The sequence below is a fragment of the Salmo salar genome, chromosome 24 (assembly GCF_965601325.2).
Source record: "Salmo salar chromosome 24, fSalSal1, whole genome shotgun sequence".
In the NCBI taxonomy this organism is placed as follows: Eukaryota; Metazoa; Chordata; class Actinopteri; order Salmoniformes; family Salmonidae; genus Salmo; species Salmo salar.
Window position 1 is genome coordinate 39,899,049 of NC_138314.1, and position 19,315 is coordinate 39,918,363.

Consider the following 19,315-nt stretch of genomic DNA (forward strand, 5'->3'; position numbering starts at 1 on the left):
ACTGATCCTCTATTTGCTCCAATGAAGATCATTAAAGAAGGCTGTGTGGCCAATGATGAGAGTTTATGGTGAGGCAGGAAAAGCCAGATCCCGATGTGTGTGTGTTCTCATCATTTCTGGACGGATGTGATGTATGAATTACATTAAAGAACTAGAAAATAAATATCAGCACTTATCCATAGCGACTTACCAGAGCAATTATGTTTATGTGCCTTGCTCACGTACACAGACAGATTTTTCACCTAGTCTACTCTGGGATTAGAAAAAGCGACTTTTTGGTTACTCGCCTAACACTCTTAACAGCTAGTCTAGCTGCCGCCCCTAGTTACTTGAAACCCCACATTTCATTATATTATAGCACTGCAGTGGTCGTTTTTAAGTGTACCTCCACGAACAATAGTGGACAGACAAGGCCACACAAAGAGTAAGAGATAAGAGTAAGAGATTATCAGTGGATAATTGAAGTACCCAAAAAAGCCACTAGATGTCACACTGACAGAGATAAAAATAAATCGATAGTACAAGTCATATTATAGATGTATCTCTACTAGAACACGTGTTAAATGTAGTGTTAGTACATGGAACCTATTCTCTCAAGAAGCGAGCAATACAACCGTAAAATGACGAGAACAGATACAACAATATAGAAAATTAAGAAGACAACTAGATGCAATTAAAGGCTACCTAAGGGCAGATTTCCATGACACAGGTTAGGTCTAGTCCTAGACTAAAAAGCCCTTTCAATCAATAACCTCCATTGATCTTGATTTTAGGCTCAATCTGTGTTTGGGAAACCAGCCTTAAATCCATTAGCAGCAACAGAAATATTACACTGAGTAGGTCTAGGTAAGGACAGAGCCATAGTGGGGCAAACTATTCTCCAACTTGGCACTAAAATTACCATTACATTCTCATTCATCATTTAGTTTTATTGTGGCCATGGAACTTTTGGGCCACCATAGCACCCACCAAATTGATGTCAAACACCGTACGAGAGCTTTTTAACCCAGTCTCTACTTTTAGCGGTGTACACTTTTATCGTTAGGATATCCTGTTGGAGCAGCAAGAACATTTTGGTACTGTTATTTCACTGCTGCTCTTTAATTACCTGTTACTTTTATCTCGTATATGTTTTTTTGAAACAGCATTGTTGGTTAGGGGTTCGTAAGTAAGCATTTCACTGTAATACCTGTTGTATTCGGCACATGTGACTAATAACATTTGATTTGAAGTTGCAAATAGGTCAACCTATATGGCTCATTTTCATGACCAGGGGCAAATGAGCGAGATTTACTACATTTAAATTAGGAATGGGATTGGTGCGTTTTACTCTAGGCTAAAAAAAATAAAAAAATACTGGGAAATGGGCTTTATGCTCACGTTACCCTTTGAAACTGCAAAATCCATCTGTCAACTTTCAGTAGAGGTGGTAGCACATGACTGCCATCTAGTGGATTAAAAAGTGGACAACAGGGGTATTCTGTGCATGGGTCTTTCTATATACTGGGATACAAGTTCTTGTAATAGAGCTGCTACAAAGTCATTCAAAATAATTAGCCTTTTTATTTTCATGTGAATTCATTAAGATAAAGAATAAAAATATAAACGCAACCTGTAAAGTGTTGGTCCCATGTTTTATGAGCTGAAATCAAAGATCACAGAAATGTTCCATACGCACAAAAAGTGTATTTCTCTCCAATTTTGTGCACAAACTGTTTTACATCCCTGTTAGAGAGCATTTCTCCTTTGCCAAGATAATCCATCCATCTGACATATGTGGCATATCAAAAAGCTGTTTAAACATCATGATTATTACACAGGTGCACCTTGTGATGGGGACAATAAAAGGCCACTAAAATGTGCAGTTGTCACACAACACAATGCCACAGATGTCTCACATTTTGAGGGAGCGTGTAATTGGCATGCTGACTGCAGGAATATCCACCAGAGCTGTTGCCAGGGAATTGAACATTCATAAGCTACGAACACAATTGCATTTTATAGATGGTAATTTGAATGCACAGAGATCCCATGATTATCGTTCCATTCATCCGCCGCCATCACCTCATGTTTCAGCATGATAAATGCATGGCCCCATGTCGCAAGGACCTGTACACAATTTCTGGAAGCTGAAAATGCCCCAGTTCTTCCATGGCCTGCAAACTCGCCAGACATGTCACCCATTGAGCATGTTTGGGATGCTCTGGATTGACGTGTACGACAGCATGTTCCAGTTCCCGCCAATATCCAGGAACTTTGCACAGCCGTTGAAGAGGAGTGGGACAACATGTCACAGGCCACAATACAACAGCCTGATCAACTCTATGTGAAGGAGATGTGTCGCGTTGCATGAGGCAAATGGTGATTTTCTGATCCACACCCCTACCTTTTCTTTAAGGTATCTGTGACAAATAGATGCATATCTGCATTCCCAGTCATGTGAAATCCATAGATTAGGGTAGGGCTGCCCAACCCTCTTCCTGGAGATCTACCGTCCTGTGGGTTTTCAGTCCAACCCTAATTTAACACACCTGATTATACTAGTTAGCTGCTCAACAAGACCTTAACTAGCTGAATCAGATATGCTAAATGAGGGTTGGACTGAAAACCTACAGGACAGTAGATCTCCAGGAAGAGGGTTGGGCTAAAAACCTACAGGACAGTAGATCTCCAGGAAGAGGGTTGGGCAGCCCTGGATTAGGGCCAAATGAATTTATTTCAATTCACTGATTTCCTTATATAAACTGTAACTCAGTAAATCTTTGAAATTGTTCCATATTGCAATTATATTTTTGTTCAGTATAGATACATTCAATAAAAAGTATGAGTTGAATCAACCCTTTCTCATGCTTGGTCTTCGCAGATTGGCAAAAATCGGGTAACATAAAACACTACCTTTCCTTACATTTATGATACTGCTGTTTGTCGTTATATCATATACTAAGCATTTAACATTTCAATTACACACTGACCTTGATCCTGTGAAATTCCTGGACATTGCTGTTGGACTCTTTTGTATGGAGATCTCTAAAGTGTACTGTAACATTTCCTATCTCCCTATGTTACGGTGTGAAAACAATTTTCATGGGCACACATATCCAAAATAATATATGTGATTGAGTAACTTCAATACGATTAATAAAAGAATATTGAAAAGGTCGTTAACAGGGTTCTTCAATAAACATGCATAATAGTTGTTTGATGCGTATTTGATGTCTAGCTGTTTAGTTATGTGGAGACATTATCCCGCAACATTGTCTGATTCAGGAAATAATTTTCTGAATGACACTCAAGTGATAAAGAGCTTGTGTGATACTGCATGAGACTTAACAACAGTCAGAGTGCAGGAATTTATGTTGTTACAGCAGTCAGGATAATTAGCCTTCTCCATGGACAACATTAAATCAAGATTCCTGAGGTAAAATTACTGTCCATGTATGTTTTGATATTTTGTTTTCCGAGTTAAAATGGAGCAATGGGGAACGTGAAAACGGCTTGATTAGTTGTTTTTCAATATAAAACCACATAACAACATGATATTTTGATGTTCAAATGTGAGTGGGCTTAAATATGGAACGCCTAGTGAAGTGCACAGACAACACTTCCTGTCCTTTCAAAGCAGGCCACCCTTCTAACTCCATTCTATGAATCTATTATCCATTACTTCATTGATTAAAAGCTGCCCATACCGTGCAACAGTACCAAGAAAGGGTCCGATTTCTCAATTATAAGATTTAGTGTGCATTGACTTATTAATGAACTGCTGTTACCGTAAATGGTTCGCTGACTGATATATCCTAGCTAACCTAGCTAACCATTGGTAATCTTATTAAATGATCCTATACAGCCAAAACAACAGTATCTATTGCTAGACGAGAGATACAGTGCATTTGGAAAATATTCAGACCCCTTGACTTTTTCCAGATTGATGAGTGGGGAAAAAAATGTAATCAATGTACACACAATACCCCATAATGACAAAGCAAAAACAGGTTTTTAGAAATTTTAGCAAATGTATTAAAAATATACAAACTTAAATATTACATTTACATAAGCATTCAGACCCTTTACTCAGTACTTTGTTGAAGCACCTTTGGCAGAGATTACAGCCTCTAGTCTTCTTGAGTATGACGCCACAAGCTTGGCACACCTGTATGCTACAAGTGCTGCCCAAATTGCGACATAGGTCTACTCACTTGTGATTTGAAACAATCCGCAAAAAAAATATGAAGAAGCTAACGATCCTCTGTTGCTAAGTCATGCTCTCTGGTGAAGTATTTTGAATGATTTTGATTTATTTCTGTAAAGACAGGAGTTACACACCGCCTATGGTAGCTGATATTCAGAGTTTGAATTGCCAAAATGATTAGTCTTACGTCTTTGTCAGGTATCAGGACTATAAAGCCAATACAACATCCTGTTTAACAAATGGTAGGCTATCACATGGACAGGCATTAAAGAGCATTGTGGGCCGACACTGTATAGCCTATAAAAAAAAAATGTTTTGCCTAGGGTGGCATATTGGCCAGGACTGAGACTGTGTGAAGCTGCATGAAAATCATATGCAAATTTATATCAAACCGTTTAGAAATATTGACCCTGATGACACACATTGGCCATTTTATTTAACAAAAAAAAGACCCACATACACTACAATTCAGCCATATTTGACTGCCTTTACACGAGTAGTTGTAGCTAAAAATGGGTCAATTAGGGGCAGATAAAGGGGAGGGTCAATGAAACCAACAATGGAAGTATTTTGTAGCGAATTCTGGGGGTAGCCTCGACCGGGACTCGAACCCATATCCAGCAACTGTCAAGCCAACACCTTAATTGCATGCACACGAGTAGCTAGCCAGCCAGCTGTTGCAAGCCAATTTTGTTCAGTTGGGTGAGCCTGGCTCCCAAGTATGCCCTCCCAGGTCCATCCGTGGCTGCTCCCCTGCCCAGTCATGTCAAATCCATAGATTAGGGCCTAATTAATTAATTTCAATTGACTGATTTCCTTATATGAACTGTAACTCAGTAAAATCATTATAATTGTTGCATGTTGTGTTTATATTTTCTTTCAGTATAATTAACTACATGTTTTGTGAGGATTGATACATTTTTAGTTTTAGGGAAAATCAACTGACATTTTAACGTGGAAATTACAAAACTTTAGAAGCCTTTTAAAACCTAGAATACATCTACAAGTTTGCATTTCCTGCTGTACAGGACATTTCATCTAACAACAGTGTGATCAAATTAAAATTCTACAACTACTGTATATACATTCAGAGAAGTAGGGCAATTGTCACAGTAATAGTCGTGTTCACAACTGAAGAGTATAGCCTACTTCTGCTTTTCATTGATCAGGAAAGGATGTTGGTGAAGTATACCCATACCAATTAAAAAGCTTATTTAACTTACTGTATTGGCTGATGTAACTACATCAAGTTGATGATGATCTGCTCAGATGCCATACTGTGCTTTTCTCCTGAGGGAACAATCAGAACTCACATACATCAGCATTGTCTATATCTTAATTGGACATTGTTGTATGTGTAAGCAATAGCTAGTTTAGCTATGCAAAGTGACAGATAGGTAACCATGTACGGTAACTGCTGTTCGTTATTTCACAGTCAATAAACACCATCAGCCGACAAAAGAGCTACCTAAGTTAGTTAGAGGAAGTCATGGAGAAATCTGACGTTTCTGCAGCAGGTAGCTCTGGCTGGGCAGCATCATCTTGTAGCAGGTTCAAGGTCTAACTTATTTCCACTAGCTACCTTTACGAAAAAAAGAGTGCAGTATAACTACAGTATGCTGCAAATACTGCGTCTAAAATAACACTTTTTTTTACTGCAGTACTTTGCAGTGTAACTGTAGTTTGAGTGCAGTATAACTGCAGTTATTCTGCAATCACTGCATTCAACATACCACAGTCAACTGCAGTTTCAAAACTGCAATCTTCTTTGTAAAGGTACTACTAGCTAGCATGACTATAGCCAGTAACCAGGTAGGGCTAGCTAGCTAGCCAGCCTGCCAGTGAGTCAATAGCCAGTTAGTGCTAACTAGCCAGCTATAACAAGCCAACTTTGTTCAGATGTAGTTGAGTTTGTTCTATTGGCATGCTAACTTCATAATAAGTTCTTCCTCTTAGCTAACATGAGTATTTTATCTTCCTGTCACACTCCCACAGTCTAATGTAGATGTACTATTGTAAAGTGGTTGTTCCACTGGATATCATAAGGTGAATGCACCAGTTTGTAAGTTGCTCTGGATAAATAAGAGCGTCTGCTAAATGACGTAAATGTAATCCATTCTTTGTGTTGCCAACCTAGGCTGTAGACACCCCCCCTAAACCTCTGGATATCCTATGAGGGGGTGTGTACTTCCGGGTATGAACGAAAAAAAACTAAAATCTAAAATGTAATACATTTCGTTGATATTTTTTTTCCATTATTTCCATGTCCAATTTTGACACTATAAAAAATAAAACAAGCTGTTTTTCAATTCTCTGTTTTGATTCGGAAATCAAAATAACAAAACATACACTGACCAAGAATGAACTTCATAGCCATTGAATTATACCGTGCATTATAGGGAAATAATGCTCTCTCTAGAATGTCCTTCAAGCCAATCAGAAACTAATATTCAACAATGCCATGGTATACATTGGATACTCGGTTTCCTCTCATCAATAACTATTGAACCAAGCATGCCATTACTACGAAAATTGTATATTCTGAATCAGGGGTGGATTGAGAACAATCCACACCTTTTTTTATTGAAATGTAGATCTTATTTACGAGCTATTTAAGACTGAAATCTGGGGGGGGAAAGTGGCATGCATAAGGTCGAGTAACTTCGAGCACGATTTGGCAATTCATTAGCCACTCATACACTATCGGCTACCTAGGCCAGCAATTTAAATTCATCTTGGGGGTTTGTGGGTCATTAACAAAGTGAAATGTTTTCCCACCAACATTGTGCTGATATATTTCAACAAATGCCTGTGCAGGGGAATCTAATTTGTTCTCGTTTTTTTTTTTTTTGATGATAGACATATTTGTTCCTGGAGTGGACTACATGGGGAGCCAGCTTACGTTCTCAGTGCTGTCTATCCCTCTCTAGAAGGACAATATGCAGGATAGAGATGTAGATGATTTCAAAAAGGAATTTAATACCACTTTACAATCCATTGGTTGTAAGGAAAATGTGTCCTCTCCCAACACCAAGATATACACACAAGTTGACACAGGGTCAGCAGCAGTGCAGATCCCCTGGATGGAGAACAATTTTGGAGGGTTAGGTGCCTTGCTCAAGGGCACAATGTCAAGAGATGGTACATGTGATCAATGACCAGCAGCCTTCCACCTGACAGTTCCAGTCCACTCCCATTTTTGTGTTGCCTGGCCCGGGGCTTAAACCAGCAACCTTCCAGCAGCTGTCCTGCCTCTCCAGCCTCTGTTTCTCAATCCTGGTCCTGGGGACCCAAAGGGGTGCACATTCTTATGCTTGTCATAACACTACACAGCTGATTCAAATGATCAATATATCAAGCTTTGATGATTTCATTCAGATGTGTAGTGCTAAGGCAAAAACAAAAATGTGCACACCCCTTTGGGTCCCTAGGAGGACCAGGATCAGGAAGCACTGCTCTAGGACTCTTACAGGAGTAATGAATGGGTCTGCTGCCATGACTACAATGATTCAGACCTAGGGCGACACAAAAATGGGTGTGGAACTGAACTGGCAGCTGGAACTCTCCCATGTACCATCTCCTGACATTGTACCCACGAGCAAGGCACTTAAACCCCCCCCCCAAATAAAGAGTTTTTTAACCTTTGAATGTCAATTATCTAAAATCTCATCAACTTTGATTTTTTTCATATTCGCATATGTTGTAGTTTACCTATTTTACATAATCTGAGGTTTTTGTGCCCGACATTGGTTGAGAGACACAACTTGAGTGCAGGATTGGTGTCATTTCAATCATAGAAATAAAATAATTTACAGTTTAACTTCTAATTTCTACCACAAAAATGGCTGCCGGTCCACCCACTGTCGAATGTCAATTTAAATGGTCATCTCTATTCTATTATCTATATTTCTAGGATTTCAATAGGTTTCCTATGGAGGATTGACTGTATATTGTAAAACAACAGATATTCCCATTCAAGTCAACATTCTCTGATGTGTGGTCCTCCAACCATCTTTGTGGTACCATTTGAAAGTCCAAATTTATATTTGATTACCATTTTGTACAGTTATCAGCCAAAACATGAAGGGCATGTTGTCTCAGCCGATGGTGGGCACGTCTCAAAACCTCAGATTATACAAACCCCCCCTCAAACACAAAAACAAATGAAGATACAAAAGCGAATTTTACCGCGTTTTTAGATCAGCCTAATTGACATTTAAGGCTACAAAATGAAATTTAAAAAAAAATATATGTATTTTTTTTTTCAATAATGTATTAAACAGTTTGACAACCCTGTTTCGAAGCTTTAAATTATATCAACCTTTTCCTTTATGTCTTGAATGTTTTTTCATTCAGGTCCAAAGAGTCACTTACTGAGCACTTCTACAATGGGTACATATGTATGGAAGGTTTCGTTCAAATCGAAAGGGGTGCTGTCAAGAAGTGATTGAAATCAAATGGATTTATCCTGATGGTGCATGTGAATTTAGAGCATGAAAAAAATATTATATGGCAATATTTGTTGTAACTGATTCACCTGGAGATGGCCAAACAAGAAATAATTGTTGTGTTCATTACTGAAAAAAAACCTGAGACGTGAATACTTTTGTTCATCTACTTTATTGGTATGGATTTCTAAGTATATAATAGATACAGGAATAAAGAAAGGCTGACCAAGGCCGGGATTCAACCCCGAAGCACGTTGTAGCTCGCTTGACATTTAAGGTTATTTCCAAATTAGCGGACATTTGCAGCTATTGCCGATAATGTGATCTCTGTCAACTGAAACTGGATCATTGACTTTAATGGCGACACTCCAAAATGCTCTTTGTATTGAATCCCGGCCTTATCCTAAAATAAACACCAATTATTGATACAGGCCAGGGTTGGAACACGTCAACATTTTGACTAACACTCTTATTATTGTCAAATAAGAAACGCTTGTGCCCCCCCCCCCCCCCCCCCCCCCCCCCGTTGCACAATGTTTTGCTACGGTGTGCACTAATGAATACGACCCAGGTGTATTTTCGATCCAAAACCTTATGTACTAGGAGAGTACCGTCCACACCTATAGCCTGTTAAGTGGGCGTCACATTCAGAGCTGTAAGTGAAGTGCAGAACCCCTTTCTTTAGCTGACAGCTGTGTGAATGAGTTCCTCGTTCAGGGAAGACCAAACATCTTCCTGCCATGTCATTGTAAAGCACATCTCTGTCCCAAACCTCAAACAGCAGCTGATGACCAAACTCCACTGAGCCAAAGTTGTACGTGGCATTCCATACCGGATCATTATCATCCATGACAGTATCTGTTTCCTCATACATGCCATTGTACCATATTTTAACATAGCCATCAGTCTTTGTGAAGGTATCTGCTCTCAAACCTGCAGCTCTGTGGACCATTACCCTGAGAGTCCCGCGGCCTGCCCGTAGAGGACAACAGTTGTGATCCAGGTTAGGGGCCGGGGAGCAGGTTTTAAATTCCCCCTGGTCTACAGGAAGCTTGTTCTCGTCAATGTACTCTGCCACCATGCTCCTCAGGTTGGCACTAACCTCTGGATCATCAACCAGGTTGTGCAGGGGGAATATAGCATAGGAGACCACACCTGGATTATCATGCAAGCTGTTCATCCAGCTATGGTATGCTTGGGATGGGTCCTGATGGTACAAGATATCGGGAAAATACTTTTCCCCTCCTAGAACCTCAATCTTGTGGGTCATAAACCCCTGGTAGAAGCCCATGCTCATGTTCCCCTTTAGGAGGTCGTCACATTTGTTGGAGAAGGACGCGTTTGCTGGGAGGAAGCCTAAGGCCATTTTCAGCTCAACATTTAAGCAGGTCTTTATCTCGGACTCTGAGAAGCCCTTCAGGGTGGCCAGGCAGGTGCGGAAGGCAGTGACGCGCCTCACCCTACCACCCAGCTGCACCTGACGGATGTAATGAGTGCCGTACGTGTCGATCATCCGCCGGTACAGCAATTTGCTCTTGTTGTCAAGCCCCTGTGGCAGTCTCTTGAGATGTTTAGCAAACTCAGCGCTGAGGTCCGGATGGTCTACCAGCCTGTAACTGGAAAATCAACAACGGGGCATGTGGATCTACATCAACCCCTTTTCATTGACAATACTCAGCCTGGTCCCAGATCTGCTTGTGCTGTCTCATGCCAACTCCCATGGTCATTGTCATGTTTGGCATGACACTCACCATAGGTGTTTGCTATAGAGCACTAACAGATCTGGGACCAGGATAGACGATACTGTATACTGCAATGATTAGTGATTCAGTAAGTTGTCATAATGTTGTCATATGCGTTGTAATAATTCATGCGAATAGAACGACACAGATTAACCTTAGCATAGATATTTAATCTATTTAGTGACATTGAGATAGATTAGTTTATAGAAAACAGCTGTCAACAATAAAGCCCTTCCCTACCTGTAGTATGTACAGCTGATCTCATGGGTGGCAAAGGTGGCCTTGTCCACACTGTGCTGGGATCTGGCAAACTTGGCCATTTCGGAGCGGCTGCCCCCCAGCACTGCCTTGCCATAAGTCTCTAGCCTCAGGTCCATACCCCAGTTGTTGTTTATGAGGGAGCTAGAGCTACGTAGTAGGGAGTCCACTGAGTGGTGCAGGGCACTGGACAGCTGCTTGCTGCAGCTGCTCAATGGACGCCAGTCCAGCACGGCAGAAGGCAACCTCTGGACCTGTCCCTTCTGGAAGCGGTTCTCACAGAGAATACATGTGTGGTTGTCAGACAGGTGGGCTTTGACGTTGATGACGTAGGCCCCTTTACGACGCATCCTGACCACATCGAAGCCCTCCCCTGCCAGGTTGTAGCCGGGCACAAAGGGGGCTTTCTCACACTCTGACCCCGATCCAGTCCTACAGGCTCTGCTGCTGGGCATCTGCACCAGGACGGGCAGACTCAAGGTATAAAGGAAGAGACTTCGGAATGCCATGGCTCCTGGAATTTACAGAGGTTATTATCAGGAATGGAAAACTTTCTTGTACTGCAAACAGTCTACATTCTTTAAAAAATCTAAATGCCTCCACAATGCAATGGGATGTTGAGTGATGTTTCACGACATCTTCTAAATCAAAACATAACTATTTTAATATTTCCATAGCCCCTCTGCCATAGCCCCTCTGCCATAGCCTCCCTTCCATAGTCCCTCTTCCATAGCCCCTCTGCCATAGCCCCTCTGCCATAGTCCCTCTGCCATAGCCTCCCTTCCATAGTCCCTCTTCCATAGCCCCTCTGCCATAGCCCCTCTGCCATAGCCTCCCTTCCATAGTCCCTCTGCCATAGCCCCTCTGCCATAGTCCCTCTGCCATAGCCTCCCTTCCATAGTCCCTCTGCCATAGCCCCTCTGCCATAGCCCCTCTGCCATAGCCTCCCTTCCATAGTCCCTCTGCCATAGCCCCTCTGCTATAGCCTCCCTTCCATAGCCCCTCTGCCATAGCCTCCCTTCCATAGCCCCTCTGCCATAGCCCCTCTGCCATAGCCCCTCTGCCATAGCCCCTCTGCTCCTTCTAGAAAAGTGTTACAAATAACATACATTACATACGGATTCACAAACGGGGCAAAGATTACCAAAGATCAAAGATAATATACAGTGTTGTTGTATATTGTTCTACACTTGTTTTGTGTCTAAATGAGGGCACACCAATAACCTCCTCCACACTGAAAGGCTAAGTGGAGCACAGAATCTCACTGCAGCTCTGCCTGCAGCTGTAGTGGAAATAGAACCGTGCACACTCGCCGAAACGCACTCCTACCTTTAAATCATCCAACTGTGTTTGTTTTCGTCTCACCCGCTCTTCTCAGTCAGCAGTAGTGCTTTGCCTTTGGAATTTCACGAGACCTGTCTTCTCTTGTAAAAACTGCCTGCTTCTGCACAAAATGTTGTTTTGCTGCTTCCTCCTGACATCCATAAGAAACTATGAACCGAATAACACTTGGTCCTATATCTGGTTCTGTGGGGAATGCTTCTTCGCTGTGCTGAATGTCAAGGCCATTGTGTGGCTAAGGGACTTCCCCTTCTCCAGGCCTCTCTTCCTGAGGTTGGTCAGATTTCCACGGCTGAGTGGTTTTGTTTTGATGTGCACAAGCTGACAGTATGAATCCCAGATGAGTGTGGGGGAAGGTTTTCACAAGACTCAGAGTGGCATGGGCATTCTGCCTCTTTACAGGAAGCTCAATGTGTGTGTGTGTGTGTGTGTGTGTGTGTGTGTGTGTGTGTGTGTGTGTGTGTGTGTGTGTGTGTGTGTGTGTGTGTGTGTGTGTGTGTGTGTGTGTGTGTGTGTGTGTGTGTGTGTGTGTGTGTGTGTGTGTGTGTGTGTCTGTATGTGACTGTATATTTATGTCTGTCTGTGTACTAACAACAAAATCAACTCCTTGTCCTCAGCTTCTTCATTGTCTTTTTATGTTCAGGGGGAAATTAGGAAGGCTTTATTGAGGAAGATTTAAGATGATATGTGTTGTGGTAGCAAATTAGGCAATTGTATTTTACAAAAATAAAATAAAAAATTACAATGATGAGTCTCACTTAGAGTCTTGAGAGATTATACAGTTTATCAAGATACATGTGACCTGCTTTGGTTACATGTATATTCATGTATTCCACTTCCCCACCACAATACTTTAAGGAGAATAAATATTCTGAGGGGACTGCGATGTCTGTCAAAACACGCTAGAGGTCACCAGACTATAATGTCCTATAGTGAACCCTTGTTGGCGTCTTTTAAAGTACAGCTGTGACATTTGACAAGATGAGTAACTTCAATGAATATTGTGTTAGTTGTTTTATTTTCATGTCCAAATCATACACAAATTAAAATGTTATAACAGAAAACAATAACGCTATTGAATCATAGTAGATTTCAGTAAAAACATTCTCAATGGAAAGCATGAAAGCATAACCACAGGATAAAAATTTAACTAAAAACATCAAAAATAGGTCAATAGATTTTTTTCACCCTTTTTGCCATACATTCATTAACAGTATTGTGTTGTATTGTTTTGTATTGTGTTCTATTGTATTGTGTTGTATTGTATTGTATGGTGTTGTGTACTAATGTATTGTGTAGTAAAACCCTGGTGAAGGCAGGAAGTTGGTGTCTTTTACTAAATAATTTGCGTCGCAGTAAATTTGTGCATTTTCCACCTTATACCTATCCGGTATTTTAGATTATTGATCGTAAAGGGAAAGCAAGCATGAGAGGTTCATTATACAATACAGCACAGTTATCTCAAAGCTGTTTTCTTCTTAATATGTCAACTGTGTGGAATGTGGTCTCATGGCAACAGGGTCTGGGTCATTGTCTCAGAGCCCTGCTCTTCTTGACTCTCCACACCTCCCTCACTCTGCCCCTCGCTGTGGATCTCCTCATATCCTCTCCCCCTCCCAAACCTTGAGACCCTCCTCCGTCTCACCAGCAGCACAGCCCCAACCACCACCAAGGCAACCAAGCAAATTACTCCAAAGGCCACACCAGACTTCTGCCCCCCTGTCATCTGTCCCGAGGCTGGATCGAACGCCTGCACCATACTCTGGATCTCTGTCACCTTGGCCAGCTTCCACATCTTGGTCTGTCCCACCCTGACCCACGCCCGATCTCCCTCGGTCATCACAGCCACCGTGTTAGTGGCAGTCATGCTGATCAGTGGAGGACGAGTGAAAGGTGGCAAGCGTACAGGCAGCAGCTGGCCACCTGTGAACAAGCCAGACTGGACACAGTAGAGCACCTGGCAGCCATCACTAACAGTAGCCAGGTGCTGGCTGAACTGGGGAGGGCAACGGGGTTGATCCTGTGCAAGGGGGTTGTTAGACTGGCAACTGAACAGGCCTCCAAAGGGGACTGAAAACCTGGTGGAAGTCTCATAGTCATTGCTCAGGCAGATCATCAGACCGTTGGACAGAAGCTTCATTTGAATGTTGAAGTTTGGAGGGCAGCTCTTAGTTTTGGTCAGAGGGTTCAACAGGGATGGGCTATAGAGTCCCCCAAAGAGGTATCCTGAGTACTCTGGGGTTGCCTCATTGGTGGAGCACCAGTAGGTGTCAATGCGAGCGGAGCGGACATGGTAGGCATCTCCACAGACGTTGTCGCAGCAGGTTAAAAGCAGCCAGCAGCCATGGCAATGCCTGTGGCACTCATACGTGCTGTAGCTCTCCTCTTTCACCTCAGAGCGTAACAGGGTGGCTTTGTAGGGCTGACCACATGAGTAAGAGCCTGTGTCTGGGTTCTTCTGTGCCAGGGCTTGGCAGATTGGGTCTGCATCCCCAGTGAGCATGGTGCACTGCTGAAACACCCCACCGAAGCTGAGGTTGGTGGCCGGACCCTCGCAGGAGCTGTCGTCCATGTTGGCTTGGAAGTTGAAGTTCTTGGAGTCTGGTTTAACGCAGCCAGGGTGTGTGTTAATGCTATAGTAGCGCTGGATGGCCTGACTAACAGACAGTGCCAGTTTGCCAATGGTTGGTTCAGGGAGATCGGGGAAGGTCATCCGGTTGAGGAAGTAGTGCAGAGGCAGTCCTGCCCGGTCGATGCCCACCAGGTTGTTCTTGGTGCTCTCTTGCCACTTCTGCAAAGTGATGCCTGGGTAGAAGGGAGCACCACCATGGCTCTGTATTATGGAGTAGGTGATGTTGCCCTGATAACTATGTGACTCGGATGTCTCTTGTGCGTCCTTACTGCCAATGTCAAATTTGACTTTATCAAAGAAGTTAAGACCTGCCGATGCCGAAACAGAGAACTTTGCCGTCTCACTGTCGGACACGTAAGATGAACGGAGATAGTCCTCTTGCACTAAGGCGGCCCCTGCATCAACACTGGTTATCACATGGGTTCCATAGTCCAACACCATCTTCTCAGATAAATACGCTGCCTGTCGAGTCTGGTTGTTTTCTATTGCATCTGCGATCTCCTCAGCCTGGTGGGCAAAGCGGCCATCCAGAGTGAAGTCAGGGTGAGCCTTTACCGTGTATAGGAAGTTACGCACCTGGAAGGGAGCAATCAGGTTTTTTTATTTCACCTTTAACCAGGAAATAACCTTGAGGTTAGGTGTCCTCAATTGCTAATCTAGAGATCAAACTATACTAAGATAAGGAACACTATCTAGTACTGACTGTTCAGAAAGCCTTAAAGGAACAGGATTACTGTAATAACATGACATGGATACATGGATATTCCACTCTCTCTTTTTAAAAATCTATTTTCAAGGGAGACTTACTACAAACTATGTCAAAACATAAATGATTTTATCATTGCCGAGATGAATGTACATGACATTAAATAGATAAATAATTGTTTAAAAAAAGTACTGTTTCTTTATGGAGAAACTCACTTGTACACGAGCGGTGACAGAGCTCCCTTGGACCTGGTGAGTCTTCACCCGCTGATTCTCAATGGAGAACTTCGCATTGAGCACGGAGAGGAAGGACACGTCCGAGTTGATGGAGAAAGACGTAGAGCTGCGCTGTTCCAGCCAAGTGTTGATGATCTCAGAATTGGTCTCCACACCAGTGAGCTTCTGTGGGATGACAAAAACCTCATCCGGGATGAGGTAGAATCCGTCCTCCGTGGTCTGGCACTGGGAGAAGCTGAAGTTCATGACTCGTCCCATGTCCATGTTCCTCAGGTTGTCCCATCCCCCGCCTGGGAGCACCTCCAGGGCTGGAATGGACAAGTTGGTGCGGCACTTACGAAGTCCATTATTCGGAGGAGTGAGTGGGTGAGGGACACACTGGTGGAGCAGAGAGAGTATTAGCAAGGTGAACGCTGTCAGACCCAGGGCTATGTCAGATGCCATAGCTATGTCATATGTGGGTGCTGTGAGAACAAGTTGAAAGAATATGATGATTCTCAATAGCGGATGTGGTAATAGTAGGTTTCGGTCACATTATCAGTGCTAACTTGACTTTCAGTTTCCTCAAATAAAATGCAGAACAATCACAACAGCTTTCAGATAAGCCACTGCCAGTCTGAATAATTGCCTTATTTACTGGTAAAAACTTCCCCTTTCTGAAAGGTGTATATGTGTGTGTGTGTGTGTGTGTGTGTGTGTGTGTAAGTTGCTATCATCTAAATCAATTAAGTGAAATTTAACTTACACTAAAAGCAGATAATGATACCATCACAAAATGTTAATCATTCTGAAAAAAAACATAGTACCTCAGATTGACCATCATTAAATTGACCATCATTATGATCAATCAAGTCATGCACAAGCATATACAGTCAGGTCCAAAATGACTGGCACCCTTGATAAAGATGAGCACAAAAAGACTATAAAATCTAGAATACAAGTACTGAGCTATATTGTATGCAAAAAAATGGGAAATTATATTATTTTATACTAATACAATTGTATACGGAGTGGCTTTCAGGGCAAGTCTCTGAATGTCCTTGAGTGGCCCAGACTCTGGAGAGACCTGAAAATAGCTGTGTTGCGATGTTCCCCATCCAACCTGACAGAGCTTGAGGTTTCGTTCTTAACTGACTTGCCTAAAAAAATACAGGTGTGCCAAGCTTGTAATATCATACAAATGAAGACAAAGGGTCTTCAACAAAGTGCTGAATACTTATGCAAAAGTGATATCTCAGTTTCTTAAAACTTGTTTTTGCTTTGTTATTATGGGGTATTGAGATAGATTGATCAGGGACATTTAAAAAACAAAACAATTTTAGAATAAGGCTGTAGCATAACAAAATGTGGGAAAAAGGAAGGGGTCTGAATACTTTCCGAATGCACTGTATAAGCGCCCCATACCTACTGTAAATTATGGTGCTGGATATTTGATTGTATTGGGCTATTTTGCTTCCACTGGTCCTGGGGCCCTAGTTAAGATCAACAGCATCATGAACTTTACCATGTACCAGGACATTTTAGCCAGAAACCTGGTTGCCTGTGCCAGGTGGCTGAAACTTGGCTGCAGGTGGGTCTTCCAGCATGACAATAACCCCAAGCACACATCAACATCCACACAGAAACGGTTAATGAACCACAAAATCAACATTTTCGGACTTGAACCACATTGAAAACCTGTGGTATGAATTGAAGAGGGCAGTCCATATGCGCAGACAAAGGTTATCAAGGATCTGGAAACAATCTGTATGGAGGAATGTATCTGTATGGAGGAATGTATCTGTATGGATCCCCCAATATGTTCTCCAATCTCATAAAACATTTTAGAAAAAGGCTCAGTGCCATTATCCTCACAAGGTAAGGTATTAAAAGGTATTGAAAACTGGGGTTCCAATAATGTTGACCCCTCTCTTTTGAGAGTATTACTTCTCTTTCTCTGAGTAATGTATAATTTTCCCTTTTTTATGAGCACACAATAAAGCTCAGTATTTGTATTATGTATTTTATACATACTTTTTTGCTCATCTTTATCAAGGGTGACAATAATTTTGGACCTGACTGTATATCTGTCATTGATTGAAGGACTATAGTTTATATAATGGTCTAAAGTCTATGCTGTGTGTTTACCTGTGCGTGCAGCTGAACATTGTATACTGGAAACACTCGGTTTGTTATTTTAACTAAAACAAACACTCTTAAATACCTCATTTGTTTTGCATGGATTCCGCGACGCAGTTTGCGTTTAACAGCTAGGACCGCTATTTCTTATCCCGGAATCCTGCTTAACTGACAGGTTAAAGTCTGCTTGAAAGAGCCGCTAACCTAGCTAAGCTGCTAACGTTAGTCATCAAGCTAACAAAGTTAGTCATAGATGAGTTTTCCAATGGAGCCCTCTTCATCTGGAGAGGTAAATGAATGGTTCCAGCATTGTAAGAACTGTATCTACTACGCTTTGTTTCGGGACAACCTGGATCACTCAGATTTTCAATGAGGCAATTGTTTGGTTGCAGAGGATTATAGATTTGAGGAGAATTCCTTGATCACACACTTAGCCAGCCTATGTAAGAAACTTCGGAAAACGCGGAGTGGAATATTTACCTTTTCTACGCTGGTGGCTGGACGGCGTTTGAGCAGGTTGGATGCATCTCCGTCTTGTCGTTTGTCGTTATACAACTGGCCGGTGTTGCCCGGAGTTCGTTCGCCAGGGAAGCCATCTCCTGCCTCTCCTCCCCCATCTGATAGCGGAGTCGAAGGAGCACAGCAAGAGGAGCATGACAATCAATGATGGTCGCATGTTTCAAGCGGTGGAAGCCGAAGATAGCGGCCTACTGCTAAGCAGCCTAAACTCCCAACGAGAGGCCTGGAGCGGATACAAACAACATTACCAAACTGCTCCCGAATGTACTACGCCAGGACATGGATATCGATTCTATCGTAGTCCATGTGGGTTTTAATGACATTATGAAGGGCAGCTCAGAACAGTTGAAACTGGATTTCAAAGAGCTGATTGACTCTCTGCTAGACACTATTAAAAGACCAATCATATCTGGTCCTGTGTCCTCTCTGAATTGTGACATTGAACGCTTTAGTAGGATTCTTTCTCTTCACAACTGGCTATGTGATTATTGCAGCTCAATGGGCATAACTTTTGTTGAAAATGTTGATACCTTTTGAAAACAAAACATGTTTTCATAAGGAAGATGGGATCCACCCAAATTATTTAGGCTCCTGGATCCTTTCACAGCATTATAAGGCTGCATTGAGACAATGACTTATCAATGACCCAAGCCCAGCTCAGTTAATCTCTACCATTGTGTCGCTGTCATCATAATGCTTTACCAAATGTACATTATACCAGAGGCGTTGGTAGACACAATGTAAGTAACCTAATTTATGTCCATCTAACTGCCCTGAAAGCCTCTGCTGATCCTACAGCTATTGTATGCAGCAATCACTTGTCTATGAACTACAGTAGATTTATGCTGTCAGCAATGAGGTGGTGTGCCCTAGTAGGAAGTCCACTGTGTGCAGCTCACCCTGCACTAACATAAATAACATAAGAATATCTACTTCTGCTAAGCTTCCCAGTAAACCAATGAAAACAAGCAAGCATCCCAGAAAAGTGCTCAAAATAGCCCACGTTAACATATGTAGCTTAAGAAACAAGGTTCATGAAATTAATAACTTGCTAATAACAGATGACATTCATAATCTGACTATCTCTGAAACTCACTTAGACAATACCTTTGATGATACAGTGGTA

The 19,315-nt window shown here is 42.1% G+C and overlaps 2 protein-coding genes across 2 annotated transcripts; both read right to left on the reverse strand.

The window, feature by feature from the left end:
* Nucleotides 1–9,157: 9,157 nt before the first annotated feature.
* prf1.5 (perforin 1.5) lies at nt 9,158–12,382 on the reverse strand. Its single transcript, XM_014172505.3, has 3 exons — nt 11,967–12,382; nt 10,620–11,151; nt 9,158–10,253 (listed from the first exon to the last, which is right to left on the reverse strand). The coding sequence occupies exons 2-3, from the start codon at nt 11,144–11,146 to the stop codon at nt 9,230–9,232; spliced, it is 1,551 nt and encodes a 516-aa protein (XP_014027980.1). The 5' UTR covers nt 11,147–11,151; nt 11,967–12,382; the 3' UTR covers nt 9,158–9,229.
* A 595-nt stretch (nt 12,383–12,977) lies between these two features.
* mpeg1.1 (macrophage expressed 1, tandem duplicate 1) lies at nt 12,978–16,099 on the reverse strand. The gene is made up of 2 exons (XM_014172502.3): nt 15,532–16,099; nt 12,978–15,186 (listed from the first exon to the last, which is right to left on the reverse strand). Exons 1-2 carry the CDS (start codon nt 15,994–15,996, stop codon nt 13,486–13,488), a joined length of 2,166 nt encoding a protein of 721 aa, XP_014027977.1. The 5' UTR covers nt 15,997–16,099; the 3' UTR covers nt 12,978–13,485.
* Nucleotides 16,100–19,315: the final 3,216 nt, after the last annotated feature.

Bases quoted from the DNA above. Each gene is read 5' to 3' on its own strand.
- prf1.5 (XM_014172505.3), bottom strand. From the start codon at position 11,146: ATGGCATTCCGAAGTCTCTTCCTTTATACCTTGAGTCTGCCCGTCCTG. The intron at 10,254-10,619 runs GTAGGGAAGGGC...TTGATTTTCCAG, and splicing joins ATCAGCTGTACATACTACAG to TTACAGGCTGGTAGACCATC.
- mpeg1.1 (XM_014172502.3), bottom strand. From the start codon at position 15,996: ATGGCATCTGACATAGCCCTGGGTCTGACAGCGTTCACCTTGCTAATA. The intron at 15,187-15,531 runs GTGAGTTTCTCC...GCTCCCTTCCAG, and splicing joins CTGTCACCGCTCGTGTACAA to GTGCGTAACTTCCTATACAC.